Consider the following 17342-nt stretch of genomic DNA (forward strand, 5'->3'; position numbering starts at 1 on the left):
ATGGGAAATGTCAGAGTCAACTGATGAGTGTTTTCTGTAGTCTCAGGCTAAAAAGTATGTTTTAATGGTATTTTTCAACACAATTAAGTAAAGGTCTATTTGTATTTAAAATACATATCCATCTTAGCTGGCTGTCAGCTCTATAAATTTATTTGACCTTGTGAACAAGTGGGCTGTGTTTTTGGGTGAAGAGCACAGTATCTCTCACATCTAAGTGGACATATCTGACCTGTATATGGTAAGCCTGAACATCTTTTTTATCATGAAGTTTTGAGCTTTGTAAATCTTGGTTCCTTTTCATTGTCTCAGTAAAATAGTTTATTAAACCTTGGTTTTGTAAGAATGAACAGCAGACATGACCACTCTACTTGTTCACATTTTAATTTTTGATAAAAAGGAAAAGAGCTTTAGACTAAACTATTGGGAAAAAAAACTATTGTGAATGCTTAAACTTCAGTGTTTCATATCTCTCTGAACATTACAAATGATTTCACTTAATCTGATACTTTTACACCTATTTTGCAGTTCATTAAGGTCACAGGCTACTTCCTTAGTCCTGTATGAAAGTGTCCTGATTCTCATAAAGCTTTACAGGAGACATCCAATTAAGAAAGTCACTGGCATACTTTATTTTACAAGGTGTTTGATTAAGCTGTTGCTGGGAAGTCCAAGAGAAAAATTACGGAGGTTTTTTAATGGTGATCCATTATGAAGTTCTTGCATTTTTTTCCAGGTTATTGAAGAGCAAAATGAGCATATACAAGAACTTGAAGCCCAGATAGAGTGTCTGAAAAGTGATCAAGAACGTGTGAAGAAACAAAATGATGAAGAGGTAGAACAGTTGAATGATGTAATTGATAAACTTCAGCAGGAATTGGCAAATATTGAACAGCAAGTACCTGCAGACACTGCTGCTTTTCAAGAAGATGCTGACAGTCTGAAACACACACTTGAAACAGTTCTGGCAGAAAAGGAAGCTTTGGAGAAGCAAGTAGAAAACATAAATGTAGAGGCATCTCTTACCAAGAATGAGCTGGAGGAAACTAGATTAAAAATGAACCAACTAAAGGAAGAAATCAGTATGTTAAAAAAAGAGCATGAAAAAATAACAGAGAAATATAAGTGTGCACTGATGAAGGGTGATAGGGAAAAAGCAGAAGATAGGAGCAATGGAAAACCTGAAAAAGTGGAAGAAGACTTATCTTCAGATGAGAATGCAAGAGTTGCCTTTAGCAAGATGGAGGTACAACTGCAGCAACTTGAGCTATGCATTAAGGAAAAAGATTCAGAACTCTGCCAGTCCTACAAAGAAATAAAAGACCTTAAAGAGCAAGGCAAAGCTGAAAGAGAAATACTTAAGAAGAAGATACTAGAACTGGAAAAGACACTAGTGGAGAAAGTTGCTGCTGCTCTCGTCAGTCAGGTTCAGCTAAATGCAGTTCAAGAGCAAAGGGATTTCCTGCAGGAAATTCCGGAAGCTTCAAAACATGTGGAGGAAACAAGTCAGAATGTCCAAATGGAGAGTTTGAGTGATAGGATGGAAAGTGAGGTGGAATCAAGATTAGCACTCTTAACACAGAAGCTCAGTGAGATGGAGGACCAACTGGTAATGGTAAATAGTGATTTGGAGCTAGAAAAAGAAAATGTAAAAGTTGCACAGGAGGAAGTTAAAGTGAAAGAAGAAAAACTCTTAGAACTTCAGCAATTGCTGGAAGAGATTCAAGAAAAGCACAAAGGAGAGATTCAGAAATACTTTAACCAAGAAGTAACACACACATATCAGGTAACTAGATACCATTTTCCTTTGTGTTATTGTCACTAAAATCTGTTGTTTCAGGTAAACTATAATGCATTAAACACTTGTTGTTGGTAATGGTGATCCAAATATTCTGCTTTGTGAGGTAGGCCTTCATTTCTCTTATTATTCCTGGAGTTACAAAGAAGAGAAGGGTGTCATTTAAAGTGATTCCCACTATGACTTTCCACTTCATATTAAAACCACTTTGTCTCTCATGAATGTAGAGATATTTTGAATTTTGGACAGAGAATTCCTTATTCTTTCTTGGAATTGGCATAGAATGGAGTTATTACACTTCTACATGGCATGGAGGTAGAGAGATAAAAGTTAAAGGAATAAAAATTATCTAAGAGGGTTCAGAATGATGTGGCAGTCATAAAAACTTATTTGTTCAGGGTTTTTTTGGAGGAGAGGTTGTTTGTTTATGTGTGGTTTGACTTTGTTTCATTTTTTTCTTGCTTTCCAAAGATATATCTTATCAGTAGTTTTTTACTGGTATATTTCTTCTTATTTCCATGCACTGCTGGCTGTGCCTCTGAATTAAAAACCTCTAGTCAAAGCTGACTATGCTTGATAGCTCAAACATGGGCTTGATTGCTGAAAGTCTTGAGTTCAGGGACATAATGGGTTCTACGACCTTTCATCCAAATGCAGGTTGAGTGAACCTCATAACTATCTTATAAATTTAATATTATAAGTCTTTATTTCCTACTCTATGTTTACCTTCTTCCTTGTACTGCCTACGTGGTGTAGCCAATTTCTGCTTGCAGTTCATTAAACTGTAAGAAGACAGTTTACACTCACCCATTTTATGGGAAATGATGTAGGAAAATGGTACTCCAGTCTTAATTTTTTGAGGCTGTGTTAATCCAAATAACAAACACTTCTTTTCCCCTATGTTTTTTTTTCATCTGTGGCTTTCTAAGTTGGTGTGAAAGTGTCAATGCTGTTAATTGCATTTACAATGCTTTGTAAGATTTTTTACAATTTTCTATATCTGGTGTTTGCTTTGTAGGTAGGAGCACAGCTCATGGAAAGTCAAAAAGAAAATGAGCTTATCTATGAACTTGAACTAGAGCAAGTTAAAGAAGAGGCTGCTGCTGCTAAGGAAGAACTGAAGAGTTACAAAGAAAAGGGAAAAAACCTTCAGCAAGAACTAGCAGTAAGAACCAAATTGTTCCATATTGTATTTAAAGCAAATGATTATACAAGGCTTACTGTGCAAACATGTATGCTCTATTTTTTTTTTAAATACTGTACTGAGAATGCCTCTAAGAAAAACAGCTGCTCAGGACCTACTGTCAGTGGAATAAAGCTCATGCTGTAGGCTAAATCTTTGCTTGTTGCCCAAGTACATAGTTTTACAGTCCACTACAGTGCAACAGTGGATCTGGAGCTCTATTTCATAGGAATTACCACATGTTATAACTACTTTGAAATGGGACTAAACTGAATTCTAATTTTATAGAGGATTGTTTGGGTTTTAGGTATTTTTAAAAGTATTTGAAAGGACTGCAATTCAGATTCTCCATATTTACAGGTAAAAGAAGCAAGTTTGATACATCTTCAGGAAGACCTGTGCAAAGTCAAAGAGAACCTAGTTCAAGCAGAAGAGAGGCTTGCAAGTTACATGAGAAAGGACGAGGAAATGGCAAAAGCTGAAAGCAAAAAGGATGCAGAAACATTGTGTGATATGTCAAACAGTGAGTCTTTTCTAATTAGAAAAAGCTCATCATCACAAACAGACAAGACTGTAGAAATCAACAGCTGTATCCAGACTTCACCAGTCCTTGTTAAAAATGCAGAAATCCAAATTGATTTGCAAAATGGATGTTCTTCAGAAGAGATGGCAGAGATCATAAGAGAATTTACTGAAAAAATTGACCAAATGCAAGAACTCCATGCTGCTGAAATCATGGACATGGAGACAAGGCATATTTCTGAATCTGAAGCATTAAAGAGAGAGAAGTTTGTTGCAGTGCAAGTATTGACTGAAGAGTGTAATGCTTTAAAGGAAACTCTAGAAACTCTACAAGCTAAAGAGGTATGTGTCCAATTTTAAATTCATTGAACCACTTTGGTTCCTACTTTTGCTCCTGCTACAAAATTTCCCATTTGTAGTCTGTTAATTGTGAACCACCAAATGTTCACTTTAAAGCTTTTAAGTAGATCAGTGTTTCCATGACCTGCAGAGAGATTGTCAACCCCTTCCTCATCAATTCTAGTCTGGCAGTGTGCTCAGATATCAGATATTTCCTTGTGCCTTGGACCTGTCCTGCTCTGTGAAGTGGGGACAAGTGTAGGTCACATTACTGAATGCCATCTTTCTCATCTCTGTTTTGATTACTTTGATTGTGGGGGAAACAAAACAAAGGAAGGAGGCTTATCTGATTTCCTGCTCCTTAGAATTAGCTCCCTTATTGTGAATGGGTTTGGGGTGATTAAAGATTTGATTGCTTTCTTTTCTTAATATAGGGAAACCCAGTTTCTGGATTAGCACATTCTCCACCGTATCAAGCTAGAAATGGAGGTTCTAGTGGTAAGAAATTTTTTTCTATAGGTTGTAAACCTATAAATTAATTAATTAATTTATAAATTAAATCTGCTTTTTTAAAAATATTTTTTTTTATTTTTGTGTTTTAAGAAATAAAACTGACTATTCCCCAGATAAAAGCAGAAGCTTATCACACTAAGAAAAAGAGCTAAGCATGCCATCTCTGTTAATTTGCTGCAGAAGGGAAATGACTAGGAGTGGAGACAGATTGAGTTGAAGCATCAGATGCTATGTTTTTTCCTTCCCACTGATGTTCCTGCATTCTTCTTACATATTACATTATCTCTGCCCCATGGCAGGGGGGTTGGAACAAGATGATCTTTAAGCTCCTTTTTCATACGCAAAGGCTAAGCTTACAAGGGGTGGTCATTTTGCACTGTTTGTGCAAGTAGTTGTTTATCTTTTAGAAGAAGGCTAGGATTTTAAAGTTTTGTGTTGCTATTACTGCTTTGAAACTGAAAAATTATAGAACAGGTTGTTTCCAGGCTTAGAATCAACTCTGATGACATGCAACCACCTGTTACAAAAAAAAAAAAAATATCCTTCTTTTGATGCCTGTTCTTCAAAGTTCCACAGGGATCCAGCTTTCATGTTTTTCTCTTCTTTTATTTTAGACTCGAGTTCAGACTGGAGTCAAGGAATATATCTTGCTCAGACCCAGGGATCTGACACGATATCTGAAGGAATAGATGAAGGTGAAACTTCAACAGATTTACTTCCAAAAAAAATCAAGGTAAAATAGAGCTGATCATTTTTATTATGGAACAAGAGCTTAAATTAGCTGCTGCTAGATTAATGAAAAGAGAAACATTTAGATAACTTTTAAAATACTGGCTGTTTTAATACATCTTAATGATGTGCATTTCTTCTTGTTCAGTTAGCTTAAATATGATTTTTGTAACTGTAGGCTTGTACTCAATCATGATTATGAGAAATATAACTGCTGTTACTTATAATTTATTGGAATGACAAATGACAGTCATATATTACATAATTATGTAGATTCTGTTATAATAGGGGCAGAATAATATCTGTATTATGAAAGTTAACAAATGCATTTATTATAAACAACAAGGGTATCAACCTTTTAACTATTTTTCTTTTTTTTGAAAAAAAAGTAAGCCTTTTGCAGAAAAACCCTAGCTAATAGTCATTTCAAAAAGTAAATTGCAAACTTCACCTGAAATATTCCCAGGACATTGTTTTTTAATGTCACTTTCCATCAAGAACCATTTGGAAATCTGAATATTGATTTGACAGATGAACTTCGGGAATTTTCATCTGAAACTGGGGAAGTTCAGCTGTTTGGCAGATAAAAAGATGTCTTTGATATGAGGAAGCAGAAGTAGTTCCTTTATGCTGATCAATTTAGAAGTACCATAATTCCAGTATGGATGAAATAGGATTATTGTTGTTGTTGCTGTTATTATTAATTATATTAGGACTCTTATTACTGATTTTTTTTTATTTGTTGTAGGGCTTGCTGAAAGCAGTCCATCATGAAGGCATACAGGTGCTGTCTCTCACTGAATTTCCATATGGTGAAAGAGAGATGCCATCTCTTAAGCAGGAGCCAGAATCTTGGCTTGAGGAAAGAAAAGCTCTTTTAAGCACCATTTCATCTTTGAAAGATCTAATTGCAAAAATGCAACTCCACAGAGAAGCTGAGGTATAAATAATATCATAAAATTCTGTCTAAATAAAAAAAAAATTGTGATAACATTAGAAGGCACACTTACAATTCAGGTTTAAATGCTCTAAATATGCCTGTACCTCTATTACTCTAGTAGAGTACTGCTACAAGGCAAAATATTTCAAAAACTTGTAATAGAACTGCATGTTTCACTCTCTGATAATATATCTTAAATTACAGCTTGTATTTGTTCTGTGCATAACTGCTATTAACTATATAGACCCACCTTTTAAAAGTAATTCTATTTTGATAGCATGTTTCTATTAGCAGTTAAATTAGCCTTTTAAATGTTGTTATTTATTGGTGTAGTAGAACTTTGATGCTATTTAAAAGATAGTGTAGTGAGAGAAAAGAAAGGAAAATTGTTTCAAATATAACACAGTAATCTGTTAAAAGCCATTAGGACTTGCCTGTCTAGTTACTCCCATAAGAATGCTGCATATATGTAGGTAGTTTATATTACTTCTGCATTTCCTTCAACATGCTAAGTGGGGAAATTATAAAATTCAGTCTTCATCCACAATATCTGCACAATATCCCACATAGTTCTGTGGGAGCTTAGGAATGTAAATGTAACATCATAAAAGTGAAAAGGGTGGTGTGATACAGTAATATAAACAATAACTACATGGGGCTGAGTTTTCAATTTTAAAAAGTTTAATTGCTTCCATCCTAAGCAGATAAAAGTTTCACGTTAATGCATGCATAGGAAATTACAATGTGTACAATAAATACATACATTTGTATGAATGAACATTACACAGCTCTTGAGGAAGAGCTCAGTATTCTACTGAAAACACCCACTTTACACAAAATAATGATGACTCTCCTTGATGTAATCTTTGAATTCTGCTGTTTACATTTTCTTTACACCACTGCAGATTTACGCAAGTACTGAATCTCCTGAAGGTGTCTCAGACTGGCGAGGAGAACTTCTGCAAGCTATTCAACAGCTTTTTGTAAAAGAACAAAATGTTCTTCTTGCTGCTTTTCAAAATGAACTTGCAGAACTGGGCACAAGAGATGCAGTTGTACTGATGAATCAGCTAGAGCACAGACTACAAGAGCAGGTAATATAAAGCATACTTTATGTTTTATACATGAAGTATACGTCTGTCTACATTAGTTTTTAATTTTTAATATATAAATCCATTTACAAATATATCTATTAATAGTATTTTTGGCAGTCTAATAGTGAAAACAAAGATTCATAGAAGAAATGTCTTTAAAAAGAAAAACATGATGTGGGAAAGAGACTTTTGGGTGCAAAAGCTGTAGGAAAAGTTCATCCTTCAGCAATAAATTTGAATTAAACAAATTAAATACAAATTTTTTAAGCTTGATATCAGTAAGTTAAGAATTGTGATACACTGTCTAAGAGAAAAGGTAGCTTATATATATGAGGCAACTTGTACAGAAGAGGAAGGGCTAAGGCTGCTATTGGATGGAGGGAGGTCTGTTATCTCCTCTGGAACATGGAAGAATCCATGAGGAAAATTACAATTTGCTGTAAAAAACTGTGGAGAATTAGCTTTTCTACTTCCATAATTTAGATGCCTAGTAGCAGTTCTTCCCAGTATTGTAATATTGACTTAGTTATGACAAAAATGTTTTTAATCTGTATGCACTATGAATATATAAGTTAAAGTAATATCCACACCACAGACACCTAAAAAAGAATCTGGAGTTTTATTTTTAAATGTTTCTAATGCTAATAGGCCACTAATCAGAGTGCAGCAATGGACTGTCTTCAGAATGCAGACAGAAGAAGTTTGCTGATGGAGATTCAGGTATTACATGCTCAGATGAACAGTAAGAAAAATAATCCGAAGAGAGAACAAGAAAGTGATTCAAAAAGCCAAGGTGAATTTTTTTGTAATATATGTCTATTTCCAGATGCTTTTATGGTAGTGCTTGTAACATTGTAGCTGAAAAAAAATACTGACTTTCTTTGCTCTCTGATTTTGATACTTATGTTCTGAGCATGCATACTTTTCTTTTTTTTTATGTTAACTGGACTGGTTTTGCAAAGACTAAAACTAAAATACGGTCTGTGTTCCTATGACTTGTATGGAATCAAAAGTGACACAAAGTTATTTCAATTGCTTTAAAATCTGGGCTTGTATTTTAAGGTTGTTTTCCATGTATGCTTTTCAGTGCTTAGGTTCAGCAGCTTTGAAATTATCTACGTTGGATAGTCAGTCATAATGAGTAAACTAAGAAGCAATTAGAATCAACATCAAAAATTTAAGAGAACAGGTATACTTTAAAATTAAGTAAATGCTCACTGCCAGTGTTTTGTCACAAAAATTTTGTCCCAAGTAAACATACATACCTAAATTTAGTTATGTTAGTTATAATCTGATCAACAGATATCAATACAGTTGTGCACATGGCCTTTTAAAGAAGTTTAAGGGTTTGAAGTAATTTTTTGGAAAGTGTGAAAGGTATTCCAATATAAAAGGAACAGTTTTGCTTTCACTCCACTGTTGAAAGAATATATTTTAAACTATCACTCCTAGTGATAACCCTGTGGTCGTTCTCCATGCTAGGGGAAACGTTAGCCAAACAGACAGTGGTGTTTGTTTACTAATTAATTTCATATTAATGGTACTCTCATTAGAAATGCTGGAATATAATATGCAGCAAAAGCAGTCACAGATACTGGAGATGCAAGTGGAGCTCCGCAGTATGAAGGACAGAGCAGCTGAGCTGCAGGAACAGCTGAATTCAGAGAGAATGGTGGGTGCTGAGCTGAAGAATGAACTTGCACAAGCCAAGCTGGAGCTTGAAACAACCCTTAAAGCACAGCACAAGCACTTCAAGGACCTAGAAACCATCAGGTGCGACTAGCAGTGCAAACTTTGTGTTGGCATTTTTGGTTGATTTTTTTCTATGTTGTCTTAAATCATAACACTGATGTTATTATGGAGGTTGGTCTCATGAAATGGAAATGATTATCAGTTTTTCTGTGCAATGTATCTGACAAGAACAGACCTCTGATCCATTTGACAAAAAAATGTAATTCTATAGATTATCTGATTCATAGTTTGATTTAGTGATTTATTAATATCCAGTGTGTTTGTAAATTTCAACACATTAGACTACTGCATACAAGTGAATAAGTGAACTATATCAAAGGTTTTTCTGCTTCTAAAATTGAACATAGAGAACAAATTTGTAGAGTTAAGACAACTTTGCAAGTAATTCTATATGAAATGTTATACCTATTATTTTTCCAGTGCTATTTTGGCATAGCCAACAGCAGAGCCAAATATTTGGCACTCAAGAAAGCCATTGTTTTAATGCCTTTAGGTGATGAATGTGCCTCTGCATAGTATCTTAATGTTCATCTCAGGCATAACAAATTAAGACAGTTTAAATTGGTGATAGTTTACAGATGACCTTATAGATGGCCTTATAGACTTTATAGACCATCAGAAATGAGACTCTGTAGCAAACTGATGGAAAACTGATTTGCAAAAAGATGAAAATTCTGGACAGTTTCTTTCTTATTCCATCCCCAGTATAGTTGTGGGGTTTTTTGCCTTGAGACACATGGTAGCAAGATACGTTTCCCCTGCATTCTTTCAGATTTTGGGAGGTGACTGGATTAATTTGAATGCTAGCTGCCACTGAGTCACCATTTATTAAAAAATCATTTATGAGTTATACAACTCTCCCTTATTTTTGAGTTAGGAGTTTTCTTCTAAATTGCCTTTTCACTGTTATTCTATCACACGAGCAGTTTTTTCAGCACACAAGATGGAATCAGTACCAAGTAACTGATATTACTGTGATAGGATAGGATAGGATTCATTATCTAATCTAAAGGCTGTCCATTTCTCCTTCAGGACTGAAGTTAAAGAAAAATCAACTGAGATAGATATTCTCAAGGATACAATGGCCAGTGAACAGAAAAAATCAAGAGAGCTACAATGGGCTTTGGAAAAGGAAAAAGCTAAAATGGAACGCAGTGAGGAAAGAGGAAGAGAAGAGCTTGAGGTATTCCATAATGCCAAATGGCCTGAAACATCAAGGAGCATGCAAATAGTCTTTTGGTTAACATTTTATCTCAGCTGTTGTTTTTGTCCACTGTGTGCTCCATTTTCTGTCTTCAGCAGCAGTACCTTATAACTAGAGCTGAAGAAACCCACGTAGAAGCTTTTTGGAAAAGAAAGGAAAAGTCCTGATGCAAATTCCATTTAAATCAATAGGAGTTTTGAAACTGCACCTGTCAGGACCAAGATGAAAAGATTCTACTTCATGTAGTAGCCCTCAGATATTCAAGGGGAAAGGATATGGCTAACATAGCTACACTTAGGCCCCACCACAACTTAACTCATGAAATACACTATTTAAGAATATTATTATTATTATTATTATATTTATTGTTAATTTTCATTTGAAAGTCATCAGTTTCACCTCATGAAAACCAAACTAGGGAGTTAACTTTACAAGGAGATACATTATTAGCTTTCTTGGCATCTCTGCAGTATCTGATGTAGTGAAGGAGAGAACAGGTATCCTAGTACAAGTATCAAGACAAAAAAGCATTCACTTCAGCACCATAGATTTATTTGTATCTTGAAATCTTAACTTGAAAAATCACTGTCATCAGTTTAGAAAGTAAAAGCAGATAACCTTGCAAACAGCTACAGTTCTGAAGTTTCCCTCATTAAAAGCTATGTTACAAATACTCTTATGAGGTGATCTGATTTTAAAATAAAGACACTTGTAATATATTTTAATATCAGATATGACTGCAGCATTCAGGGTATGGTCACATTAATTATGAATACCAAAACCTGTAACAAAGCAGCCTGTGTAAAGGTAGCATATTTGCAGTTTTCAGGCGATAATTAAAAGCATACACCAGAGGCTTTAATCAATACTTTTCTTCTGTTTCCTTGTGAAAGGATTTAAAGTTTTCACTTGAAGATCAAAAACAAAAGAACTTAGAGTTAACAAAACTTTTGGACCAAGAGAAGCAGCTGTCAACTGAACTGCAACAGAAAATTGAATCTCAAGAAGCACTGAGTGCTGCCCAGCTGTCACGTGAGCAGGGCCGTAATTCTGAGTTGCTGGTGCTCCTTGAATCAGAGAAGGTTCGAGCTCTCGAAATAAGCAGTGCCCTAGAAAGGGAAAAAGAGCTATGTGCTCAGCTTCAAAGTGCTGAAGATAAGGGTCAAGCTGGAACACCTACTCCATCTGAGGAATTGCTTAAAGAGCTACAGAAACAAATGGATGAAAAGCATGATCGTATCGTGGAGTTGGTAAGTGAGATGGAGAAGTATAAACTGGAATCTGTGCAAGTGAGACAGCAAATGGAAAAAGAAAGGCAGATGCAGAGGAAAGCATTACAAGCAGAACAAGATGCTAACATAATAGCACAAAAGAAACTCCATGACCTGGAGTCCAAAGTGGAAGACCTTCAGTGGCAACTTGGGGAAAAGAAGCAAGAAGTTCATAAATTAGGGAATGAAATGAAGAAGTTGCAGGAAATAATCCAAGAATTACAGAAAAAAGAGCAGGAGAATGAAAGAAGAAAGGAAGCTGAAAGGACACCAAGCCACAATCCGAATGAGGTACAGTAGGACTGAGAGCAATGTGTAATACTGGCCTGTGCTGTTTAGCTTTTATTTCTGTTATTCAGGTAGCAGTGGGTCTCACTGTGCCTTTGCTCAATCTGTGAAATAGAACACAGATTACAAAATACAGGCACCAGATAAATGGAAAGGTAAAGCATGGCAGTTTTGCTACCTGAAACTATTCACACACATCCTCTAAGAACAAAGTTGTAGAGGTGTGTGGGGAAGAGCATGAGCAGGAGGAATGCACCTGAATGTATACACACACTTTGTGTCTCAGTGTAGAGGAATATTCCCTGCACCCAGTTACAGGAATGAGCTATTCCTACACAGGAATGCTCCAGGTCAGTGCCCTTAATCTTTAGTTCATAAACTATTTAAAAGTGATCTCCCAAGAACTTCGATAATTAAACAGTAAGGAATCAAACAAAAATATGCATGAATATGTATCTGTTAGCAAACAAAATCAAAAGAAATCAAGTCAAAACATTAATTTCAGAATTTAGTCTAATTTTTAGATGAATGAAAGGTGGAACTACTGTTGCCTGTACATTTTTCTCTCTCATAAAAGGTCTGGAAAGTTTTGAAGCTATTTTCAGATTACTTTTAAAACCCTTTTGAAACTTTTCTGTAGGAAATAAGTGTTGCTGAGTGGGTGATCTGTGGGGTAGTATGAGGGCTGACAGACTTGCCTCTTGGCTGACCATGTTTTTGCCCATTCTGTATCATTCCATGCTTTTTGGCAGCTGTCTGTCTGTAGAGGCAGGAAGGAAATCTTAGAATTTAGAAGGGATTTTTTTTAGAATTAGAAGGAATCTAATTTAGATACTGTTTTAATCTTCTGAAGCATTGGAAACTACTCACAGATAGAGGCATCAGCTTTCCTGCCACCCTCAGTTTATCCACCTTGCTCTTCTACTCAGAGGTAACTACCAATAGTATGTGGTCACTGGTTCCAGTATGGGCTTCCTGGGTCCATGGGTCCTGCCAGGGAAATCAGGCTTCCTGTGGGATCACAACCTCCTTCAGGTACCTCCATCTGCTCTGGTCTGTGGTCCTCCAGGGGCTGCAGTGGGACATCGGCTCCACGAGGGCAGCCTCAGCAGGGTCTTCATCATAACCACAGTGGTAGTGGATCAAGGGTTGGACTTGATGATCTCAGAGGTCCTTCCCAACCTGGATGATTCTGTGATTCTGTGTCCTTAAGGGCTGCAGGGGCATCCTTGCTCCAGCACCTGGAGCACCAAAACCTGTAGTGAAATGAGGCAACCAGGTGCCACTAATTACCAGGGAGTGAGCATGAGCTTGTGTTAAGCCCAGCTGTGCCTGATTAGGGCAGGCCCCCACTGCGCATGAGCAGGACCAGGGGGCCAATAAAAGGTGAGGCCTAAGACACAGGCCCAGCTCATTCCTGAGCGCGTCTGCAGAGAGGTCAGTTGCTTCTCTCAGCACTGCACTACCTTCATTGCGCCACTAGCGCTCATTGCCCTCAGGGTGAGGCTTGAGTGGCGCAGCCAGCTAACACGCAATACTGAGGCCGCGGGTTCGAGACTCCTCAGAGCCTCACCCTAAGGGCAATGAGTGCTAGTGGCGCAATGAAGGTAATACAGTGCTCCAAGAGCAACTGACCTCTCTGCTGGCTTGCTCAGGACTGAGCTGAACCTGTGTCTTAGGCCTCACCTTTTATTGGCCCCCTGGTCCTGCTCATGCGCAGTGGGGGCCTGCCCTAATCAGGCACAGGTGGGCTTAACACAAGCTCACGCCCACTACCTGGCAATTAGTGGCACCTGGTTGCCTCATTTCACTACAAAAACCTGTGCACACAAACCCAATACACATTTGCAACGCTGGTTTTTTTCTCATTGGTAGCACACCATGGTCAAACATCGACAGGCACAGCTGTAGACTTTGGTTTCCTTGGGGAGTGGCAGCATCTCTTCCATGGCCAACATTGGTGGGGGTGTTAGTGAGGCTGAGGAGCACATGTTCAGTGGGTTGTTTCACTTATATTACCATCAGTGCTATAGTTACCTGTGACTGGGGATGCCCATGACCTTGGGGGGCTTTCCCTGTCCTGAATGGATCCCTATAACACTTGGGTGCAGTTGCCCAGATTCCATGTACAGCTGGGAAGGGAGCTAGTGGCAGAAGAAACAGAAATCTGAGTGGCTTCCTGCCAGCCGAATGTGTTGAATGGCTTTGCACTGTAGCTGTACAATTCCTAAATCTCAGTCAAAAGAGGCATCACACTGTACCATCCACAATTAATGGTTTGGTGGTACACTGCCACAGTAGTGTAATCACACTCAGCTCCATTCAGTGTCAGAATTGTTTGTTCTTCAGTTTCTGAGTGTGTTTCAGAATGAAATGTTTCCATTTTAAAGCACTGTACCACATGCATTCCATATATATATCTAAAAATACATATTTATTTACAGACCATTTGGGATACACCCAATGACAGAACAAGAAACTGGATTCTCCAGCAAAAAATGGAAGGAGGAGAGATGAATGAATCAACATACCCCACACTGACTGGAGGAGGGGAACTCTCTACTGCTACTGAGATTCTGGAAAATGTCAGACAAAAGCTGCAGAATGCATCTCCAAAGCTGAAACAGTTGGCTCGGAAAGCTGCAAGCAGGTTAGGCAAATCTTCAGCTACTTGATTTTGTTAACAGCAAGCTAATATCCTGGATTTTTATCATAATTCACAGGCTGCAAGACTGACTTACTTGGGGTTGTTCTAATTTTAGAGTACATGCCATTGCTTGAGACACTTGTATGTCAGGATCGCAGAACATAAAGTGCTGCTCTTAATCTTACATTTTTAATGTGGTCCTTTAAAAGTTATAGCAAAATTGTCTTTTTTCCTCTGCAAAGTGGTAAAGTTTGTGTATGGTGTGCAGGTGGAAGATAATTCTTAAGCAATTCAGTAATTAAATAATTTACTGTGACTATAAGGATTATTGCTATGTATAACCTCTCTTGCCACCCTCTTCCCCAGCACCCTAGCCCAGAAAAAAAAAATTTTATACTCAAGTGATTTTTCTCAGCTTTTTATCTCCTTAAAAGAAAAAAGTTTGCATGGTGTTAGGTTTGTGTGAGGGTTTAATCTGTTTTTAGTTTGCTGTGATGGTGATTTTATCTTAAGTATTTAGTCTTTAGAATAAGTATTATTTGTATATTATTATTAGTTATAATAATAAAATATTAGTTATAACTATAATATAGTTAATATTATTTGTAATAATATACTAGTGTTGTTGTTGTTGTTCTCTTAATATTACTAGCAGTAGCATTTAGAATAAGTATTTAGTATTTAGAAACATTTGGGCAAAATGGAATCCATTATAACTTGAAAATATCCTAAGATTTTTCTCATGCAGATTGAACAAATTTCTGGGAAACAGAACCATGTTTCTAAATGTGCTTCTCATAGAACATCCTTTTCTAATAACCAGTGCAAACTCTTTATAAAATTGAGCCAATTTAATTTAGAGTCACTGAGCACTCTTGAAAACATTGCCATGTGCCCAGTCACTGTGCTGATGTGATTTGCTGAAGTGCCCGTGGGGATGGGTCAGTGGGAAGTCCTGGCAGTCCAGCTGGTGGCATCAGACTGTTGGAACTCTCACTTCTGTTTCAGATTACAGTTTGAAACAGCAGATGATCAAGACTTCATTGCAATACAAAATGCTATTGAAGAAGTTATTTCAGAGCTGCAAAAACTCCCTGGGTTGTCCTGTCTGGAAGAGGTAAGAGTGCAATGCTGCACCTTTGGTGTGAGAGTTTGGATAATGAGCTGTGAGTGGAAACCAGCAAGGAACTGCTGAGTCTGTACTTCTCCAGATCTGGACTCTGTAAATGAAAAGCAGCTCCAGTGTATGTGCTGATTTGGAACCTCTGAAGTGTGAAAATCCCTTTTTTTTTTTTTTTTTCCAATTTAATTATCTTAAAAGTGAATTTTCAACTTACAGATTAAAACTTCTCCAGTTTAGTTATACATTTTGAATTTCATGCCTTTTTTTTTTGTTTTTTTAAGAAACTATTTTCCAATATTGCTGTAATTGAGGAAACTTGGCTCACTCCATCCTAATATTAAAATGAATACTTAATATTTACTGTATTCTGTTGATACATGTTTACTTAAACTGCCTTGTATTTACCAAAAGAAAGGCAACAGAAGATTGAGTACTGTGCAACTGTGTAAAAAATGAAATTAGGTCATCTGTTACAAAGACTTCAGCAATATTTGATTTTAACTGAGTTTGTTTAGGTCCTTACCTGCATTTTAAGCAAGTGTTTTCAACATAAGTTACAAAAAAAGAAGCCTTTGTGGCTTTCTTTTACTTCTAAGTTAGATAAATCTAAACATAGCAGAAAATGTTTGCACCTTGTTCTAGTTGGTACTACTGGGCTTGTGTGACAGTGTTCTAGTGACACACAGGATTAGCATAGAAGAGAAAATCACATTATTCTGTGGTTTATAGGTACACTCATGGGTTTTTGCAGTGTAGGTTATTACAAAGTTGTTTTCACTATCTACAGAAGTTTTTCACTTTGTAAGGCAGTTCTTTCCAAAAGGACAACTTGGACCTGAGGCAGATTGTGTTTGGTTTCTTCCTTCTAGCTGAAGCTCACACTGCCACCAGGGACCCCATCCAGCTCATTGACTGAGAGGCTGCTGAAACAGAATGCTGAGCTGACAGGATTTGTCAGCAGACTGAGTGAAGAAAAGAATAATTTAAGGAATGCTGTTATGAAACTGGAGGAAGAGCTGAGAAGATACCAGCACAGACAACCTTCTGGAGACTACGTATGTCTTCAGTGGTATTGATAATAATGATGTGATTATAGGCATAAAGGCCTTTACAGTCTTACTGTGAAATGACCCTAACACTTTTTGCCCCAGTCACCTAAGTGGTAGTGATGGAGCCATCTGTCTTTCTTGGCTTCCTTCCTGCAGAGTAAATGGGTGTGAGTTGTTCTTGTCCTGTGTCCAAGATCTCTTGACTCACTCTCTTTACTGTAAACTATGTGATTTTACCCAGCTTCCTTTTCTGAACTGCTCGTTTTAAAATTCTGTGTGCTAGGTTGTTGATCTGTATCTCATCACTGTGATGAGTAACAAATACATCCAGAGAGCTTCAAGATCACAAAGCTAGTATGATCAAATGAGGGGAAGGGGATGTTTTTCTGGAGAAAGCTTTTTTTTTGTAGGATACTGATCAGGCTCCTGAACTTGTTACCTGAGGTATTAGGATGCAGGAGCAGCCTAAAATCCAATCAGGGAGTAGTTTTTCTTTTAGAAATTTTATGAGGTCTGTACCAAACCAGTGACTAAAATGACACAGCTCAGGCTTTTCCAGTCAGTGTGCTTCACATTCAGGCTTTTTTGTCTTCAGTCTTCCAGACCCTCATTGGACATAGGCTCTGAGAAGGAAAACTGGAACAGAGAAAAGATGTTGCTGCAGAAGTCTTTGAAGCAAGCTGATGCAGAACTCTCCAAGCTGAGATCAGAGCTCAGGAGTGAAGCTTTTCTCAGAGAACTGGGATCAGATTCTGAAAATGCTGTTTTAAGGGTAGGTTGACTTTTTTGGCCCTACACTAACTACAGGTGTTTTTTTTTCATTTTGATTTGTGCCTATTTTTCATTGTGTTCACTCTCCTTATTCTAAGTAAACAGATACTAATTCAGTTTTA

General features: G+C 37.0%; 1 protein-coding gene across 1 annotated transcript in view; it reads left to right on the plus strand.

The window, feature by feature from the left end:
• The window catches only part of AKAP9 (A-kinase anchoring protein 9), a 104711-nt gene that overhangs the window by 82666 nt on the left and 4703 nt on the right, over positions 1-17342 (plus strand). Inside the window, exons 32-46 of the mRNA XM_030444149.1 lie at positions 734-1783; positions 2814-2960; positions 3339-3842; positions 4274-4337; positions 4967-5085; positions 5830-6021; positions 6927-7115; positions 7764-7908; positions 8669-8888; positions 9900-10050; positions 10965-11633; positions 14075-14280; positions 15286-15394; positions 16270-16455; positions 17045-17221. Of these exons, the coding sequence (XP_030300009.1) occupies positions 734-1783; positions 2814-2960; positions 3339-3842; positions 4274-4337; positions 4967-5085; positions 5830-6021; positions 6927-7115; positions 7764-7908; positions 8669-8888; positions 9900-10050; positions 10965-11633; positions 14075-14280; positions 15286-15394; positions 16270-16455; positions 17045-17221 (4128 nt within the window). The remainder of the gene's footprint in view (positions 1-733; positions 1784-2813; positions 2961-3338; positions 3843-4273; positions 4338-4966; positions 5086-5829; positions 6022-6926; positions 7116-7763; positions 7909-8668; positions 8889-9899; positions 10051-10964; positions 11634-14074; positions 14281-15285; positions 15395-16269; positions 16456-17044; positions 17222-17342) is intronic.

This window comes from Calypte anna, chromosome 2, assembly GCF_003957555.1.
Source record: "Calypte anna isolate BGI_N300 chromosome 2, bCalAnn1_v1.p, whole genome shotgun sequence".
In the NCBI taxonomy this organism is placed as follows: Eukaryota; Metazoa; Chordata; class Aves; order Apodiformes; family Trochilidae; genus Calypte; species Calypte anna.